General features: G+C 41.5%; 1 protein-coding gene across 3 annotated transcripts in view; it reads left to right on the forward strand.

Annotated features, from left to right (window-relative positions):
* RAPGEF2 (Rap guanine nucleotide exchange factor 2) overlaps positions 1–20,370 on the forward strand; it is a 244,697-nt gene that overhangs the window by 119,438 nt on the left and 104,889 nt on the right. For all 3 annotated transcript variants that reach the window (XM_054989494.1, XM_054989497.1, XM_054989495.1), the window contains exon 4: positions 640–723. In XM_054989494.1, the coding sequence (XP_054845469.1) occupies positions 640–723 (84 nt within the window). The remainder of the gene's footprint in view (positions 1–639; positions 724–20,370) is intronic.

The raw sequence follows: 20,370 nt of genomic DNA on the forward strand, positions 1-20,370 counted from the left end.
GGATTAAAAAAACATGTTTCTGGTTTGTAGAAAGATCTGTCTTGCTCATTCACTACTCTAGTCTCTGGATTTAAGTATCCTTAGATTTAACTGCGTTGAGAATTGAGATATCATGGATAGGATATCATGAATAAGATGTGTGTGCATGCATGAGAGAGAGAGAGAGAGAGAGAGAGAGACAGACAGACAGACAGACAGACAGACAGACAGAGACTTGAATAGCCCAGACAATCCTGATCTCAACAGATCTCAGAAGTTAAGCAGTATTGGCCTTGGCTAGTAACTGAATGGGAGATCTCCTGAGAAGACCCGGGTCTCTGTGCAGAGGCAGGCAATGGCAACTCACCTCTGTTAATCTATTGACTTGAAAATCACAGCAGGGGCACTCGCCACAAGTCATCTGCGACTTGATGGCACCATACACACATACAAAACTGAAGCTGCTTTGATAGACAAAACTGTGCAAGAATTTGTACATATTCAGGGAAGTATTGATTAGAAAATCTACAAGTTAAAATGTGGGTTGTGGGACTTTCTAGGTTTGTGATTTATTTTTATCATGTAGATGCTTTTTGGTACCTATCTTGTTTTTCTCTGCACAAGCTATATCTCCTAATACTTTTTCTTCTTTATTTACAGCCCTGATGATATTGGGACCTGTTGGTATATTCTTCTGTCTGGTTCAGTATTTATCAAAGAATCAATGTTTCTTCCAAGGAGCAGGTATGACTGAAACTTATGTTTTAAAATTTTTAAGGAGGCATTATCTATATACATCTAATATTAAAAAAAAACACACCACTTGCTGATACTGCATCAAAGAATGTCTAGAGAGCTCAGCATAGTTTGCAGATTTGAAGTGATTCAGCAATCCGTTATAAATTATGTGTTTGTTATAATAGTAGTTTCATAAAAAGCTCGTTCAATGGAAAGAGATTGGAGCCTACGATCCCTGCTGTGATAGTCAGCTAGATAAACATGGCTGCCTTCGATGTTATTTTTTGTGCTTTCTAGCAGCTGGGGGTGGGGGGGGAAGGATGAGGGTTAAGATGGAATGTCAAAATTCCTGGTCACCTGAAGGAGATGTTTATAGTTGGCCAAGGGAACTAAAGCCTGATATTCTCTAGAAGGACAATTTACTTGGAGTACTTTTTATTTTGTTAATAGATCCAGAGGAGCTAGCCGTGTTAGAACTGCAGTTGGTTAGTCTGAGAGCTGTAGTTTTCTAAAGCTTATGCTACAATAAAGTACAATAAGACAACCATCTTAATAGTAAAGGACTCTTTACTATTTTATTTTGTTAAGAAGCTTGATTTACAACAAAAAGCAACACAGCAAAATGCAACTGCCTAATGATACATAATCTGCTTGACTAATAAATTGGGAATTCCAAATTGTCCTGAAATTACATGGGTTTGATTCTGCTTGCTGTTTGACAAACACTTTATTCTTCCATCTCTTTTTGTTTGGACCTGGCACAAAATTTTGGAGCCTCAAATCAAACCTTGCTGCTTTCAGATTGTTTCAAAGAAGCCCAAACCTGTAAAAGCACACAGTTGCTTGTTTTCTTTTGAATTTTTACCCTCAGTGAGTAATAATAATAAACCATAACAAAACTACAATGGTTTTATAAAGTAAATTAGCGCTGACCTAGTTTCAGAGGAATAATCTTGAAGCAGAAGAGCAGCCACCCAGAACATCTTTGTGTGTGTCCTCAGTGGTTGGAATAATACGTGGTGGATGTAATATATTTATTTATTTACTTTATGTATAGTCTGCCTTTCTCTCTGACTCAAGGCGGATTACACAGTGTAAGTCAATATAATCATCAGACAGGACATTCAGTAAATTATATAATAGGGAATGGCTTGTAGAAATTAGAAATAAGCAGAAATCTGATACAGAGCTGAAACAAGGGTCAAAAAAGACTTAGGCGATTTGACATGATATATTAAACTATGTGGAAACTACCCAGTAGGAAGTAACATTAGTAGACAGGTAAGAGTAGTATAATCTACAGTCCCTATCCCTTTTTAAAGCATCTTTCTCTGAACTTTTTCATTACAGCACAGCCCTATTATCTGTGTAAAAATGCCCCGCAAGACTAGTACTGTTTTGCTCAGTTTGTGGAATGCTGGAGAATGGGAGTTCTCCCTCAGAGGTGGAGGACGTCTTGGGTGTTTCCCACTGTCCAGTCAGGGAGCTAGGAAGTTAAATTTCCCCCCTCTTTCCTTTTGGCACGTGGACTACCCCTTCTCTCAGTTCTTTCCTGCCTCCAGGGAGAGAAGTAGCAGCAGCAGATCTCTCTGCTGCTTCTTAGGCTTTTATTCCACTTTCACTTTCAGTTTATCCTGTCTGATTCTTATTCTCTGTACTGCCTTTTCTTTAGTCTTTACTCTTATCCTTCCTCCTCCTGGGGACCAAGTGGTTTGGTTACAAACTTCAGGGTCCTACTGTCCTTCCTCTGTCCCTACCAATTCCTCATCATGACCAAGGCGAACACCATGGCGAGAGTTCCCCAGAAAGTCAAGGAGAGTCTCCTATGATGGACCAAGGACAACAACCTTCACCAGAGCAAGAGCTTCCTAACTCCTCCAGTAATCCAACTCTTCACAGACACCAGCCTAACTGGATGGGGAGCATCCTTGGAAGGTTGCCTGGTTCAGGGACGATGGTCTGCAGAGAAATCCCACCTCCCCATCAACCTCCTCAAGATGAGGGCAATCAGGCTGGCCCTGACACACTTCTTTGACTAGGTACCTGGAAAGGATGTCTTGATTCGCACCAACAACATGTCAGCAAAAATCCATATCAACAAACAAGGAGGAACCTGTTCATCCAGACTACACAAGGAAAAACCAAGATACTCATGTGGGCGGAGCCACATCTGTCATCCATACAAGCAGAGCACATCTGGGGCTCAGAGAGCATCCCACCCAATTGGCTCAGTAGGTGGACGATAGAGCCGGGAGAATGGCCCCTCAATAGGGAAGTATTTCAAGCTGTGACAGACCACTTGGGCTGCCCGATAGTGGGCTTGTTTACGTCTCACCTGAATCACCAGGTACCCTGGTTCCTGTCCAAGTACTATCACCCACAGGCAGAGGGAACAAATGTGCTCATGTCACAGTGGCCAAGGGGCCAGTTGTACACTTCATGGGCATCCCATCAGCCAGAAGGCTGTCAGAACTCAGCATGCTATCCCTGAAGCCTCATCTGTGCATTTTCCATAAGGACAAGGTTGTCCTGTGCATGGATCCAACATTCATCCCCCAGGTGTACTCTTAAGTTCCACAGGTCCCAGGAGATCAATCTTCCATCCTTCTGCCCTGACCCCAGACTTGCCAAGGAGAAAGAGTGGCACTGTCTGGATGTCAGGAGAGCCCGCAAGGTGTACCTCACCAGAACCAAGGCTATCAGAGAATCAGATTCACTCTTCATAAAGATGGATCCCCCTAGCACAGAGAAGAAAATGTCAGCAACATCGATTGGCAACAGCCATTAGGTCTGCATCCAACCAGGAGGTACCTAAGGGAATTACAGCTCACTCCTTGAGAAGTGCAGTGACTAATGCAGCATTCAGAAATAATGCGTCTGTGGAAGAGGTCTGCAAGGCTGCCACTTGGTCTTCAGTCTCCACCTTTGTGAGACATTACAGGCTAAATGTCTATAATTTAGTGGATGTAGCATTCAGAAAGAGAGTGTTGCAGCACATAATTCAAGATGAGGACTATATCCTAACTGCTTTGGGAGCACCCAAAATGTCCTCCACCTCAGAGGGAGAATGGACCTTTGGACACTTACCGTGAATGGTCCTTCTCCTTTGAAGAAAGGAGGACATCTTGTCCTCCCAGGTCCTTTGTTACTATCTTACCTTTTTCTCCTTTGTCGCGAGATTTCTGTTTATAGGGACAAAAACACAGAACAAAACAACAACAACAAAAAACGGGAATTACTGCTACGTGGAATCAACTGAACTGAGAGAAGGGGTGGTCCATGTGCCAACAGGAAAGAGGAAGAAAATGTAACTTCCTGCCTCCCTGATTGGACGGTGGGAAACACCCAAGATGTCCTCCTTTCCTCAGAGGAGAAGGACCCTTCACAGTGTCCAAAGGTCCGATCTCCTGACCTCTTCTGGCTGTCCATTCCATAAAGTAAGGGCCACCACAGAGAATGCATGTGTATGGGTAGCTGTTGGTTTTACACATTTGCAGGGTGGCACCTGCAGGATACCCTGTTCAGATGAGTGAAGCTACTATGGCAGAGCACAGGGAGAGAGGCAGTCCCATAGATATGAGGGGCCAATGCCATGAAGGTCTTTGTATGTGATAGTCAATACTTTGAACTGAGCCCAGTAACTAATGGGTAGCTAATGGAGTCTTGTCGAAAGGTCTGTTTTGTATTGCCTGTAGAAACCATAATGGAACACAGTCAGTACCAAAGTAAGAACATTACTAAATAGGCTTTTCTGCTTATGTCTATAAATTGAACATAGAACATTTTTTTTATTGTTGGTGGATATTCATTTGAATTTCTTATAGTTTCATGAGCTGTTCTTTAAGACTAATTCCAATTTTTTTTTACAATGTCTAGGGGAAATTTAAGGTCCACAGTGTTAGTACTTAGTGGTCACATCTTAGGAAAGAGCCACTAAGTTTCTGAAGAATTGGTTGTGCACTTAAAATGGCTACTAGGGAACAGCAGCATAATGCACAATTGTAATAGATGCTTGTTTTCAAGTTCCTTCCTGTTTCTTGGGGTTGCCTTCATCATCATGAACATATGTGCATAATTTCTATATTCCCAGCCCCCTTCTTTGTTATCTTTGGAGTTTAGAGTCCCCAAACTCTCTATTGAAGTCTCTCCTCCTATAGCATACTACATCTTAAGTTATTTTAATCTTACATTTATTTATATTCAGTAGGTCCAAGTTTCAAAGTTCAGGCATGCATGTGTACATGCATACAGGAATATGGGTGGAAAAGTGATTTGTCTGATGTGCAGCATAACAGGTGGGAGCTTGAGGCTGAAAATTGGGTCCATGAGATACTAAAGGATTAGGGCTCTTTAAATTTTAGAAGCAAAGTGCGGGCAAGACATTTTTTTAAAAAAAGTTGGTTAAAGAGACTTTAATAATTTTGGCAGTAGTGATGGGTATGTGAGAGAAACAAAGGTGAAGACAATAGAGGTCTGAGGTAGGACCATAGGATAAACAAGAGGTAAAGTTATTCCTTGCCTGTCTATATTGGATAAGATGATTTTGGAAAACTTGGCCAATAGTTGGGGTGAATTGTCAATTCTTCCCTAAAACTATTTATTTTATTTATTTCTAATTTCTATTCTGCCCTCCCCGTGAGCGGGCTCAGGGTGGATAACAACAATTTAAAATACAAAATACAATAAAAACAACATATTAAAATACAATAAAAATCTGTACACATTTAAAACAGGATGGTGGATAGCCTTCACAGGGAGGGTTAAGATTTTATACCCCCCCCTTTTCTTTTCAGGCCGGCAGAGGCCCTGCCTCAGCCATATGCCTGGCAGAACAACTCTGTCTTGCAGGCTCAGCGGAAGGATAGTAGGTCCTGCCGGGCCCTGATTTCAGCAGACAGAGCATTCCACCAAGTAGGAGCCAGGACCGAAAAGGCCCTGGCTCTAGTCGAAGCTAGGTGGGCCTCCTTGGGGCCAGGGACCACCAGCAGCTGTTTGTCCCCTGATTGGAGTGTCCTCTAGGGAATATATGGGGAGAGACGGTCCCATAGATACGCTGGTCCCAGTCCGTACAGGGCCTTATAAGTCAATACCAGAACCTTGAATCTAATCCAGTATTCCACTGGCAACCAGTGCAGCTCACCTAAGAACGGTGTTATATGTGCCTTATTTGGCACTCTCGTAATAACATGCACCACTGCATTTTGTACCAGCTGTAATCTCCGGGTCAGGCTCAAGGGCAGCCCCGCGTAGAGTGAGTTACAGTAATCTGTCCTAGAGATTACCGTTGCTTGGATCACTGTAGTTAAGTCACAGGTTGACAGGTAAGGGACAAGTTGCCTGGTCTGCCGCAGATGGAAAAAAGAGGACCTGACAACCACTGTGACCTGTGCCTCCATTTTCAGGGAGGCATCCAAGATCACCCCCAGGCTCTTAACCCTTGGAACTGGCAGTGATGGTGCCCCATCGAGGGCCAGGAGCCAGAGTCCTGAACCTAATTCCCTGTGGCTCAGGTACAGGACCTCCATCTTCGTTGGGTTCAGTTTCAGCCGACTGCTTCAGCCAACCAGTCACGGCTGCAGAAGCATGTTCCAGGACATCTGAGGCTGAGCGGGGCCATCCATCCATCATCAGATACAATTGGGCGTCATCTGCATATTGATGACACCCAAGTCCAAAACTTCACACCAACTGGGCAAGGGGGCACCTACAGATGTTAGACAATAATGGGGGGAGTATTGCTCCCTGTGGGACCCCGCACACCAAAGGGTGGTGGCAGGGGTCATTTTGTAGAAAAAGAGCTGGAGGAACTCATTAGCATATGCCATTCCTCTTGCCATCACCGGAAGTGTGTCATTCATATAACTGATTTGCATATGCCACACCCCCTGACATCACCTATCCTGGCTGTTTTGGACCCAATCCTGGCCATTCAGGGCCGAAATTAGGCCCAAAATGGGAAAAAAGGGGCTGAAAAGGGGCCCAAAATGGTCAGGATCGGGCTGCTGATGAGCGTAAGAGTGATCCACCCCCCGTCAGAGGCCCGATCCGGGCTGTTTTGGCCCCAATCCAGGCCAAAACAGGCCCAAAATGGCCGAGTCAGGTGGGTGGGGCTACCTGACATGTGACCTCTTTGGGGAACTGCCGGAACTGTGTTCCTGTGCATTTTCCCTCGAAATGAGCCCTGGATGGCGGGATGACATTTTCTTCCTAAGCGCCTCCCTCTGTCTCCAACCGTGGGAAAAAGAGACAAGCCACTGTAAGGCAGTCCCTCGTATCCCCACATCGGTGAGGTGGTGAGTCAGAAGATCGTAATTGACTGTATCGAACGCTGCCGACAGATCCAATAATATCAGCAACGCCAAGCTACCTCAATCCAGATGTCTACAAAGATCGTCTGTGAGGGCGACCAGCAATATCTCCGTCCCATGTCCCGGATGGAACCCGGACTGGAAGGGGTCTAGGGCTAAGACATCCTTCAGGAAGCCCTGCAGCTGTTCCACCACCACCTGCTCAAACACCTTTCCCAGAAACAGGAGGTTTGAAACTGTTCGGTAATTGACCAGGTTGGTGGGGTCCAGTGATGGTTTCTTTAAAAGAGGCCTCACCACAGCTTCCTTTAATGGCCCAGGAAAAACCCCAGAGCCTAAGGATAGGTTAGCCCCTCGGCACTGGCCTTTACCAGCCACAATGGGCATGGGTCCAAGGGATATGTGGTGGGCCTAACTGATCGCAGGGTCCTGTCAATCTCCTCCCCTATGCCTTTTTGAATAGGCGTCTTTTCTAACTACTGTCAGGTATGTTTGGCTAGCACATGATATTTGAGGCAGAATGCTTACTAAATGAATTGTACAATAGGAATAAGGCTTCTGCTGTTCAAACATTTACTTGTATTGAGGGATAAGAAAAGTGACAGAAACAGTGCCATGGAGCTGGTTGATACACATTTAAGTCATCTTTGAAAAGGTCTCCTTGCTTTTTCTCTGTGTGCCTTAGTTTTTTGTGTCTCATGGAGTTTGAATCAGTTTTCTGCCTGTTTTCCTGAGGCTATCAGTAACATAATACAGAGATATGAATAAGAAGGAATGACTAGAAAACTACATATACTCTCTCAGGATTTTGGTAACAATAGCAACTAAATTGATAGCATATATGCAAATACATGTAGTATTAGGTGGTGTATCAAATAGTGGTAGTTACTAAAATTGGTTCTAAACACCTGTGATACCTACCAGTGCTTGATGCTTCAATTAGTGTTCATTTTAAAGAGCTTGAGAAGGATCCCTATTACCCGCCACCCCTGGTTTTAAATGAAACTCTGGTTAAATGATAATATAATATATCTGTTGAACATTCAGCACTTGGGCTGAGAGGGGAGAACATTATGTGTTCTGGTACCTCTTTTTTAAGGGAAAAAAGCCACTGCTTTTATTTATATTACAAGCTAGGTTTTAATTGTTGAGGTCTGAAGTAGCATATTTGCTTGGACACAACAAATAGTCTTCAGTATTGCCTATTTGGTATTTGTTTATATTTGCTGTTGATTTTTATTGTGAAAACCTTTTCAGGATTTGAGATTTTTTTTAAAAAAAAGCTAGTATATGTCTTGACATAGATAGCTCAGGTGAGCCTGATCTCATCAGATCTCAGAAACTAAGCAGAGTCGGCCTTGGTTAGTAATTGGATGGAAGACCTCCAACGAATACCAGGGTTGTAGAGGCAGGCAATGGCAAACCACCTCTGTTTGTCTCTTGCAATGGAAACTCCACCAGTGGTTGTCGTAAGTCCACTACGGTGTCATAAGTCAACTACGGTGTTCTCCACCACCATATGTGAAATTTGCCATAAGTCAAACTACGGTGTTCTCCACCACCATATATGAAATTTACATAGCACCTTTGTTTTCTGTGAACATAGTTAGGATATTGCAGGTATATGCGATCGATCAGCAACCTTTTATTGGCGTTCAACAGCTGGTATATGCATAAGTGTTGAATGAATTTGAAAACTGTTGTGAAATATATCAGAGAAGAGTTGTCATCCTGACTGAAATATCACTGGTTGACTGGGAACTCAGTTTATTAAGAGCACCTTTAATAATGATAGGCATTTGCCAGAGCACACAACTTATTTTTGTAGTTGCTTAAAGGTTCATAAGTTTGAACAAATGCACTCTAAATTTTAGATGTGGCACGATGAATAGAAATTAACATTAGTTGGGTGGCAAGAATAGAGCAGAGGCTGGAAAGAACTGATGACGTGGCTTTAAAATCCAGATTTTAGAGGATTTACATCTGATAGAATTCCTGTGGATAGAAAATAGAAGCTTAGCAGTTGCAAGTCAGTGAGGCATAGAGATTTCAGAACACTTCTCATTTCTGAGTTGAGAACTGAGTGTATTCCTGCCCCACAGAATATTCCTACCCCACAGATTGGTGGTTAGCACCCCCCTTCCCCCGCTCTCTGCGTTTTTTTGAAAGAAAGAGGAGATTCAGATGTAACAGAATAGCAGATTCTGTATCTATTTAGAATTCAATCAAGTCCCTACATTAGAGCTATCAGCAAGTGTAATGAGATGGCATTTATTATTCAGGCCTATTTTTGTCCAAAACATTCATAGTAGTTAACAGTAAAAATTGTATTTAAAATTCCACCACAATATAAATATAGATATTAGCATAAAATAAAATGCATAATCACTGTGTCTGAAGCATTAAAACTTTTAAAATAACTAAAACAACAACAACACAAATTTCTTCCTCTTGCGATAGAAGTAATCAGATTGAAGGGAGAGCAAAGTTTCAAATAGGGCAATAAATACTGTCTGCACAGGTATTTGATGGTTCAAAAGAGGAAACTAATAAGGTGGCTTTGTTTGTTAGATAGCTGTTTTGATCACTGCTTACAGACTCTTGACTCACTTGGCTCTGATATAACATTCAAAAGCAAATCATAGAATTATGGTTGTTGGGGGTTTTCCGGGCTGTATTGCCGTGGTCTTGGCATTGTAGTTCCTGACGTTTCGCCAGCAGCTGTGGCTGGCATCTTCAGAGGTGTAGCACCAAAAGACAGAGATCTCTCAGTGTCACAGTGTGGAAAAGATGTAGGTCATTTGTATCTACTCAGGAGGGGTGGGGTTGAGCTGAGTCATTCTGTAAGAGTTTCCCAGGGTGTGGAATGCTAATGGCGGGAGGCTTCACTGTATCCTGAGGAGGGTCTTTTGCATATGGATTGGTGCTTGATGTGCTAATCTTCTCTGCAGGGCTATTGTCGGGTGTGGAGTGTTTTGTTGGCCTGGTGTTTTTCAGAACTGGAGCCCATGCTCTGTTCATTCTTAAGGTTTCTTCTTTCCTGTTGAAGTTTTGCTTATGCTTGTGAATTTCAATGGCTTCCCTGTGCAGTCTGACAAAGTAGTTGGAAGTGTTGTCCAGTATTTTGGTGTCCTGGAATAAGATACTGTGCCCTGTTTGAGTTAGGCTATGTTCAGCCACTGCTGATTTTTCAGGCTGTCCAAGTCTGCAGTGTCTTTCATGTTCTTTTATTCTTGTCTGGATGCTACGCTTTGTGGTCCCGATGTAAACTTGTCCACAGCTGCAGGGTATACGGTATACTCCTGCAGAGGTGAGGGGGTCTCTGCTGTCTTTTGCTGATCGTAGCATCTGTTGTATTTTTCGGGTGGGTCTGAATACTGCTTGAAGGTTATGCTTTTCCATAAGCTTTCCCATCTGATCAGTAATTCCTTTGATATATGGCAAAAACACTTTTCCTGTAGGTGACTGTTTTTCCTTGGTTGTTTGATTCATCCTGGGTTTGATTGCTCTTCGGATTTCATTTCTGGAGTAGCCATTTGCCTGAAGTGCGTGGTTTAGATGATTAATTTCCTCATTGAGAAAGCGCGGCTCACATATCCGTCTTGCACGATCCACTAATGTTTTCATTATGCCTCTTTTCTGTCGGGGGTGGTGATTGGAGTTTTTGTGTAAGTACCGATCAGTGTGAGTTGGTTTCCTGTAGACCTTGTGACCTAACTGAAAGTTTGCTTTGCGGATGACCAAGGTATCCAGGAATGAGAGTTTTCCCTCACTTTCTTTCTCCATTGTGAATTGTATGTTCAGGTGGATGTTGTTGAGATGATTCAAAAACTCCCTCAATTCTTCCTCCCCATGGCTCCAAATGATGAATGTATCATCCACAAACCGGAACCATACACTGGGTTTGTGGGGTGCTGATTCTAGAGCTGTTTTTTCAAAATGTTCCATGTAGAAGTTTGCTATAACTGGGCTGAGTGGGCTCCCCATGGCCACCCCATCCATCTGTTCATAGAATTCGTTGTCCCATTGGAAGTAACTGGTTGTCAGACAATGATGGAATAAGGCTGTTACATCCTCTGGGAAAATCTGATTAATCAGTGCAATAGTGTCTTTTACTGGAACCTTGGTAAACAGGGATACAACATCAAAACTGACAAGTATGTCTTGTGGATTGAGTTTCAGAGAACTGATTTTGTTGATGAAATCTGCTGAATCTTTGATGTAAGACGAGGTTTTCCCGATGTGGTCCTGCAGGAGATCTGCCAGATGTCTAGCTAATTCATATGTCGGTGAACCAATGGCACTCACAATGGGTCGGAGTGGGACTGAATCTTTATGTATTTTGGGGAGTCCATATAGTCTAGGTGGCTGTGCTTCAGTCTTGCATAGTTTTCTGTGCGTGTCGGGATGTAGTGAGGAATTCTTGATCAGCGCATTTGTTAGCCTGGTGATTTTGCAAGTGGGATCTCGTTTTAGTTTTTTGTAGGTGGAGGGGTCCAGGAGTTCCTTAATCTTCTTTTTGTATTCCTCCGTTTTCATGATCACTGTAGCATTGCCTTTATCAGCTGGTAGAATGATGATGTCTGGATCTGCATTGAGGGTCTTGATGGCATTTCTCTCCTTGCGTGTTATATTGCTGGTGGGAAGCTTTGCCTTTCGTAGAATCCTGGCTGTCTCTCCTCTTATTTCCTCAGCTTCCTCTTCAGGTAGATGACGGATGGCAGCTTCTACATTTGCAATGATGTCTTCCACAGGAATTCTGGTGGGGGTGACTGCAAAGTTTCCTCCCTTTGCCAAGATGGAGGTTTCTTCTGGTGAGAGTTGACGGTCTGTCAGATTGATGACAATGCGTGCATTGTCGAGCATTGGGCTTGTCTTTTTTCCTGTAGTTTGTTAAACTTCTGCTTCTGTCTGGATGTGTGGTTGGTAAACACTTGTTCCATCTTCCTGTAGGTGAGATTATCGACCTTGTCCCAATCCTGACTTCTCATTTTATGGCTGGTGTTGATATGCAAGCAAAATAGCTCCTTGTCTGTGGCAGCAAGTTCTCTGCGGGTAGTGTGGATTCTCTCACGTAAGAGGGCCTGTTCTAGACGGTCATAAATGCGGTTCGCCTGTGTGGTTTTGAAGATTCTTTTAGTTGTGAGAAAAGATGGAATGGTTCTTGTGTCCCTGCAGCGTAGAAGAAAGGTCAAAGAACAGAGTAGATGTGCTTTCTTGTTCCGAAGTGTTTCCAATCAAATGACCTACATCTTTTCCACACTGTGACACTGAGAGATCTCTGTCTTTTGGTGCTACACCTCTGAAGATGCCAGCCACAGCTGCTGGCGAAACGTCAGGAACTACAATGCCAAGACCACGGCAATACAGCCCGGAAAACCCCCAACAACCATCGTTCTCCGGCCGTGAAAGCCTTCGACAATACAAATCATAGAATTGTCCTTTCTGTCCTCTTTGTACTTCATACCCTTGTGTGATAACATCCTCTACATTTGAAAGCTGATATCTGAACCAGGGTTTCAGAGGACTCTAACCATAGTTTTGCTCATTGTCAAGCATAATACTGGATTATGGTTTGGGAGGGTTGGATTAGAGCGTGGGAGGGAAGGGGAATGTATGTATTTTATTTTTATTTTTATTTAACATAATTTATATCCCACCTTTCTGCCCTCATAAGAGCCACCAAGGCAGCTAAGAAATTAAAACATATATACTAAAATCACATTGTAAAACCATTAAATCCACTAACATGCATCATTAAAATAGTTAAAACCAGAGCTTAAAAACATATAAAGATATAAAAACAATTAAAAGTGGACATGAAGGACAGATCACTGAGGATCAATGAAGCAAACAAGTCTCCACATGCTGATGGAAGATGGCAACAGAAGGGAACAGATGAATCTCCTTGGGGCAAGAATTCCAGAGTTTTCATGCCATGACTGAAAAGGGCCTTTTCTACATTTCCACCTCTCTGATCTCAGAAAGTGGTCACCTAAAGCAGGGCCTCCAAAGATTTCTATAGTTGTCGAGTAGGTTCCTATGGGAGTAGAGGGCCCTTCCATTATGTTGGTTCCAAACCATATAGGGATTTAAAGGTCAAAACCAGCACCATGAATGGTGCCTGTAAATACTATTGGTGCTTAATGTAAATGAGCACTGCAGTAATCTAAGCTAGATGTAATCAGGGCATGCTCCTCAGTGGCCAGATCTTTTTTTGTCCAGGAAAGCCCCTCCAAGAGCCCCTCCTGCCCCCCCAAAACCAAAAACCTCTGAGCCTGTTCCTTCAAATGGAGTGCAATCCTGTCCAGAACATGTGACACCCGAAATTCTGGGTCAGACTTTCCTTGTCGAGATTGACCTTAGTTTGTTAGCCAGCATTCACTCCAAAACTGCCTCCAGGCATTGGTTCAGGCTTTCTAAAGCTTTTGTGTGAACATCTGGAAGTGTGAAATAGAGCTGAGTGTCATCTGCATATTGGTGACAACCCAGCAGAAATCTGATAACCTCATTAAGTGATCTCATGTAGATATTAAAGAGCATATGTGATAAGATGGAGCCTTGAGAAGCACTAAAGGCCAAGGGTCTGAGCAGCAGTGCCCTGCACCGCTTTCTGAAATCTACCCTCCAGGTAGGACAACAAAACAGTGCCTCTGAGTCCCAGCCCAGAAAGGCAGTCTAGAAGGATACCATGATTGATGGTATCAAAAACCATAGACAGATCTAGGAGAATAAAGGGAGTCACATTCCTTCTGTCCATCTTCCAGAACAGATCACCAAGGCTGTTTCAGTCCCATAATCAGGCATAAAACCAGAAAGAATCGAAGCAATTTGCCTTACTCAGGAAAGCTTGAAGTTGTCCAGCCACCACCTGTTCAATCAGCTTGCTCAAGAATGAAACATATGAGACTGGTTGATAGTTGCTGAAATCTCCTGGGACCAGAGTAGGCTTCTTTAGAAGTGGATGCACCACAGCTTGTTTCAAGGCTGGGTCGATCACGGCCTCTTTCAAGGAGGCATTAAACACCTCTCAGTCCCAGTCATATCATTCTATTTGTATATATTTGTCTATAGATTTTTACATGTTTAAACACTTGCAGAAATAACTTGTTTTGTTTTACCATTTGTATAGCTGCATATCCTGCTTTGATAAGTACGTCATGGAGAGGAACAAAATTCTAGGGACAGTGCTGTAGAGGGATAACATCTGTGTTGGTAGTACTGGGAAACAAAACTTTCAGGCATCTGAATTATAAATTATCTAAGCTAGGTATTCTGGAATTGGACCATAGTTGCTTCAGTTTGAAAATGGCTGCTCTATACTAAAATGATGTTAATTTTTCCCCTCTGAGCAGCATATCCTTATACCATATAAAACTGCTTTTGAAACTGTTCTCAGTTTCAGATGTAATTCTCTGTACAGCATAGGATAGTGGCTGCTGTTCAGGAAACATTGATCTAAATCCCATGTGGGCATGTAGGATTAGTTATATAGTTATTTGGAGCATAGCTGTAGTGATTGCAGGCTATCCTTATTATTTTGTTTTGCTTCGCATATGATTTTTGCTGTTAGTGGTTTAGCTCCTATGTTCTAGAAGATGTAGACAGAACTTGGTGTGTGTGTATGCGGGGGGGGGGGGGGGTGGAAGCTTTGCTGCAGTTCTTGGCAAACATCAGGCAGACACATGATTCTTCCCCACTTCACCCCACCCCACGGAAATCATTTTATCCCTTGTTCTTGTTTTTTTGTAGTAATCAGAGTATAACACCATTTTCAGTTAATAAAAGTGTAAACTGCTGTTTTATGTTTCTGAGTTCTGCATAATGAAGCAGAAATTCTGTGGTAAATAAGTGAAATCTAATGTATTTAAGGAAGATGAATGACAATGGCTAAAATTATGGTCAACTATTTTTTAAATGAATAAATGCTGTAAATATTATGGACATCAGTTCATGTGAAAACTAAAATAGAATATGATGTAGCTCCTTTGCAACTCTCTCTCACATTACCCGTAATTAGTTGGTAGCAAGAGGGTTGCCATAACTACAACTTTCCAGATGTTTTCGTTTCGATAACAGAAGACTGCAAAACCATTCTCTGAAGATGCATGAATCAACAATAAATCTCTCATTAGAGCATTGGAATCAAGCCCTAAAACTGAGAAGTGAAACAGTAAGATATTTGGTTTTTAATGACAGTCTTTCTACTGTATAGCCCGACAGATGAGTCATCTGTACTAGACTTCAAAAATAAACATGCAAGCCATTCTTCGTGAAGTCTTCAGCAGATTCTTTGCAGTTAATTTTGTTTTTTTTTAGTTCATGCAATAAATTCAAAGCAAGCTTCTTGAAAATAATAGTCGCTATAGTGGCAGGTTTGCCCTTTCCAGCTAAGAAAGTCACCTTGCTGTACCTGAGTGTTTCTAAAAATAAAGCATTGCTGCAATTTACTCTCAGATATCCTTGTTTTGATGTGCAATACACCTGAGCCCCAAGTGCACTGTGATGGTTCAGGCCCAATTGAAATGGATAGTGCTAAAGCCAGGAGCTCTTTGAGAGCAATAAATTCTTTAGTTTTCTCCTCCTTTTAGGTAGTAATAGCTTGTTTCAGGCTGGAATTTCCACGAGCCCCTCTGTTTTGTCAAGAGATAATCACATTGCCCAGTCATTAAAGTACACATTGATTAATCCAGAAGGTTAATCCTGATGCTTCAGTTTTGGAGTATGGTAAGTAGTTCACAAAATATATTTATTGAACTTGATTTTTGAGAGCCTCCATTTTAATATTCCATTGAGGCAGTAATGTTAAGTATCAGTTCAAGAATGAAAGGAAGCTTATTTTGAAAATAATATGGCCTAAATACATCACGAGTTTCCCCTGAATTCAAGTACCTACCTGTCTATTCATGACTAGTTTGTTTTGGTAAACAACATTTGAACTGTCAAGTGACGTATTATCTTGTTGTTAATAAATATTCTGTTAAGGTTCTCGGCGAAGTTATATTATTTTGAAGATGTTCTATTACATTTCCTTACCTGAAGTATAGTGGTTGAAGTTGTCCTTCCCAAAGACACTGAAATCTGTCAATCAATATAGTAGGTTGTCTACTGTCCAAAAAGAAAAAAAAAAAACATGGCATACCAATTTGGATAGATGTGTAGTTACTCCCTCCCTTATTTTTATTTACTTATTCAAATATTTATTAGCCACCTTTTCTCCAAAGGTGCTCAAGGAAGCTTATAATGAGAATTGTATAATGCTAGACTTTCTATCAGTGCAGTTGCAATGCCTTGTCTTTTGGCTGCCTTTGACTAGGAAAAAAATGGAATAGTGTGCTCCAGGGCTTGGCTTCGACTTTTTACCAGCAACGGAGGCCATGTGGCACTAAATGTAAGCTACTTGAAGGTATGTAGATAGCAATGGGAATAGTTGTGCAAGTTTCATTAAAAATGCACTGTAGACCAAACGTGGCTGATAGTATAGAAATTGCTTACTGTAAACAAAAATTCAAAAAGTTAGCTTAGGGAAAATAGGTTTGTAACTATCAGTGTTTTGACATCTAATTTGCATTATCTTAGTTTATGTAAAGTAGTTACCATAACTTTGTGATAATCCTGTGTATATGTATAGTTTTCTGGGATGTTTTCATTTGTAGTTGCAGAAACAAGTGGTGGGCATTCTTGGATGCATGGGTCTAGTAGTGGAGATGCAAGAGAAGAAGGCTGCACCAAGAAACAAACAAAAAACTAATGGTGCAGTTGAAAGAGTAGTTTTATTCCAAAGCAAAAAAAAATTCTGCACAGCCAATCAGAAGCCTTGCTGGGCAGGACTCCCACCCACTTTCTCAAAATATGGTGGACATCGTATTGGGAACTAAGGTCATAAAGGGCTTTTTATGTGATAGTCAATACTTTGAAGGCTCATGCAGGCATATAATGACACTAGAATTTCTTATTCTGTAAAATGATGTATTAAATGTTAACTTAACATTCTTTTCAGACCCTCATGGAGAAAAGACCTGACCATGTAAATTCCTTTGAGTGGTACTTCTGGGAAAGAAATGCAGGACATAAGTTTTAAAAATAAATGTGTGCAATGTTAGCACCTTTTGTTTCATCATTATGTTTTGTTCCATACCTCTTTGTGAAGGTATAGGAATTCGGAACATATTCTGTGATTGTTTTCATTGTGATGTTTGCATAGTCATCGTTCTTAGTTATCTCAGCTTAGCCATCATACCTGAATACATTTGCTAATTTTCACTCATGTTTTGCTTTTCATGCCTTTTATTATAAAAGAAAACAGAGAATAAACCTTGCCTATACTCTCCAGCACATTACTCTTGGTAGTTTTACTTACTGGTGCATGTTTCAACGTTGTGTTGCTCATTATGATAACCACATTCTTTTATTAAGTAATAGTGTTCCATTGAAAAATTGGATTGAATTTACAGTCAAGAATGTAAAGGCACAGCCAGGGTGACGGAGTAATAATGAATCCAGACAGAAGGTCCCATGTTGAAATGCTGGAAACTTTGACTTGCTTGCTTGCATACTGACAATGTGCATATTTGTACATAGAATTCTTGGATGGAAAAACTTCTTGTATTTTGTTACCATTGTATTTTCCAGTAATGTGGGCAGATTATACAAAACACTTTGTATACATAATCTACTCACCTGAGGGCTCTTCCTGTGTTTTTATTACTATATCTTGAAAGCTCTGCCTGAGAAATAAGACAAAATTATTATTGGTTTGCATAGCTTGGAAGCAAAAAATGTAGTTTCTGAACTAACTGCTGTTCTGCTGTTTCCACTATACAGAAATGCTACTAGCATTTTTTTTTAAAAAAAGTAATACTTTCATTCTGATATTATACATGGGATGCTGGCTGATATTTTGTCATCTTTTTAAAAACAGTACTTTCATCAAGTTTTCAGAATTTCTGTGGCTATTGCTACTGGTATTTCCTTGCAATTGATTGTTTTTAATGACTGGCAAAGAGACAGAGTTAAGTTTTCCTGATATCTGTAGTTACTGGGGAATTTTCAGATACTTGTAAGCCAAAAAATTAAAATCAGTTCTGCACTAGCTGGCAATTGTCGGTGTACGTGTAGAGGTATTCCAGGGTTTTTTGAGCCCGACTTCATACCCTGAGAGGTCAGGAAGGATGCCTTCCGTCATTACCTGGACCTAATTGCCTCTCTGTATGTTAGAGGGGATGAGCAGACTTGAACAGCAGCAAGCTGAAGCTGGCCTCCTTGTTAACTAAGCTTGCCTTAGCTTTAAAGTCAGTTTTAGAAGTAGCATGGCTGGAGGGCATATTTTATATACAGAACGATTAGTGTAGGAGATTAGTTTGTTCCCTTGGGAACCATTTGCTTTTTATAGAACCACATGGAGCTTTTTCTTTTAAAATGAATACTGTGGTAAAATCTGTTATACAAATGTGAGGCCTCTTTAGCTTTGTTAGTAAGTAAACTAGAAATTTGTTAATTCTGTTGTAAGCATATTTTTAAATGGGCTGCGTTAAATGCAAAATAGTTGTGCATGTGAAGCCTAACCAAAGACTGTAAGCAACTTTGTTGTGAATCATTTTTAGTTTATGTTGTTATTATCCAAAACAGTAAGTTGTATTAATAAGAAAGCATACAAAGACACCAGTAACTTTCGGCTTCCTAAATATAAATGTGGGCAACTAACAGCCTGTGGACTTGAATTGGCTTACAGAAATATTTTATGTGATTCTTGATGGCCCTGCCTAATTTTAATACATTTATGGGGAAACATTTCACTCATATGGAGAAGGGAGAGAGGAGGTTCCACTGTTAAACATTACACTGTTTGACCTGTGCATACCTGAGCACAAGCTTTGTAACTATAAAGTCAACCTCCAGCTTGTTGCCCATTTTCCTGTGGAGCCTGATCATCCATGAATTGGTTTCTAACTCCTGTGCCATAATCTGGATGTTAGAAAATATATGAGTAGAGTAGGCCATCCCTATCGTGGGTTGTCGTGTTCTTGGTCCTATATTCCCTGTAGCTTTCCAGTCTACCTTTCCTTTATATAACTCTGAAACGAATTCGAGGGGAAATGATGTGGTGACAGTTTTACAGTTTAAATTGTGGGGAAAGTCATTGGTCTGGGAATGTTTAGGCTGGAGTCAGCTGGGATCAGGCCCTTATAATGGGAGTAATTTAGAAACCTTTTATTTTGTGGAGGCAAAACAGAGAGAAGGATCCATGTCTGTTTCAGTTTGAGATATTCCCCAGCATGAATGACTGGGTTGAAAGAGGTAAAGAGCAACTACTGGCAATAGGAGTGGTCATTCTTGCTACTCTTTTAGAATATATCTCTCTGTAAAGATTTAATTTAGGCACTGGATCAGGATATGAAATCTCAACCTGCCAGAACAGTACAGGAGTAACAAAAAGAGAGAGAACAAGTGATTGCTTATAGAAACACAGGCCTACAAGTAGCCTACCTTATAAAAACACTATTTAAAACTAAGTGAGAACAGTATTCTTGAAAACCCAGAGAACAATACCCAAACACCACTATAGCTAAAAATACTCCCCAGCCAACAAAACAACAATTCACAACAACCCCAAACTGTAAAACTCCAACTGTAAACTGAACACCAACTCTAAACACCAAGTCTTCTCCAAGTACTCCAAACTCCAACTTCAAAACTAGCCCACAGCAGCCCCCCAAAAGAACTTCAAAACTAGCCCACAGCAGCCCCCCAAATAACTTCAAAACCAGCCAACAGCCCTCAACAAGAACTTCAAAACCAGCCAACAGCCCCCCAAAAGAACTTCAAAACTAGCCCACAGCAGCCCCCCAAAAGAACTTCAAAACCAGCCAACAGCCCCCCAAAAGAACTTCAAAACCAGCCAACAGCCCCCCAACAAGAACTTCAAAACTAGCCCACAGCAGACCCCCAAATAACTTCAAAACCAGCCAACAGCCCCCCCAACAAGAACTTCAAAACAACAGCCCCCTATAAAGACCTTCAAAACTAGCCCACAGCAGCCCCCCAAAAGAACTTCAAAACCAGCCAGCCCCCCAAACAGCTTCAAAACTACCCCACAGCAGTCCACCCCCCAAATACAACTCACCAACTTCCCCCCCCAAAGAAACTGGAACAATCAGCAAAGCAAGCAAAGTAAATGGCAAAGCCCCCCCAACACACAGTCCCAGAACCCCCACCAAACAACCCAGCAAGACAGAAAACTTAAAAAGCACACATACCAAAACCCACCAGTTTTCAACCAAATTTACACACTTTAGACAAGCACAACAAAACAACAATTCACAACAACCCCAAACTGTAAAACACC

This window comes from Eublepharis macularius, chromosome 10, assembly GCF_028583425.1.
Source record: "Eublepharis macularius isolate TG4126 chromosome 10, MPM_Emac_v1.0, whole genome shotgun sequence".
Lineage (NCBI taxonomy): Eukaryota > Metazoa > Chordata > Lepidosauria > Squamata > Eublepharidae > Eublepharis > Eublepharis macularius.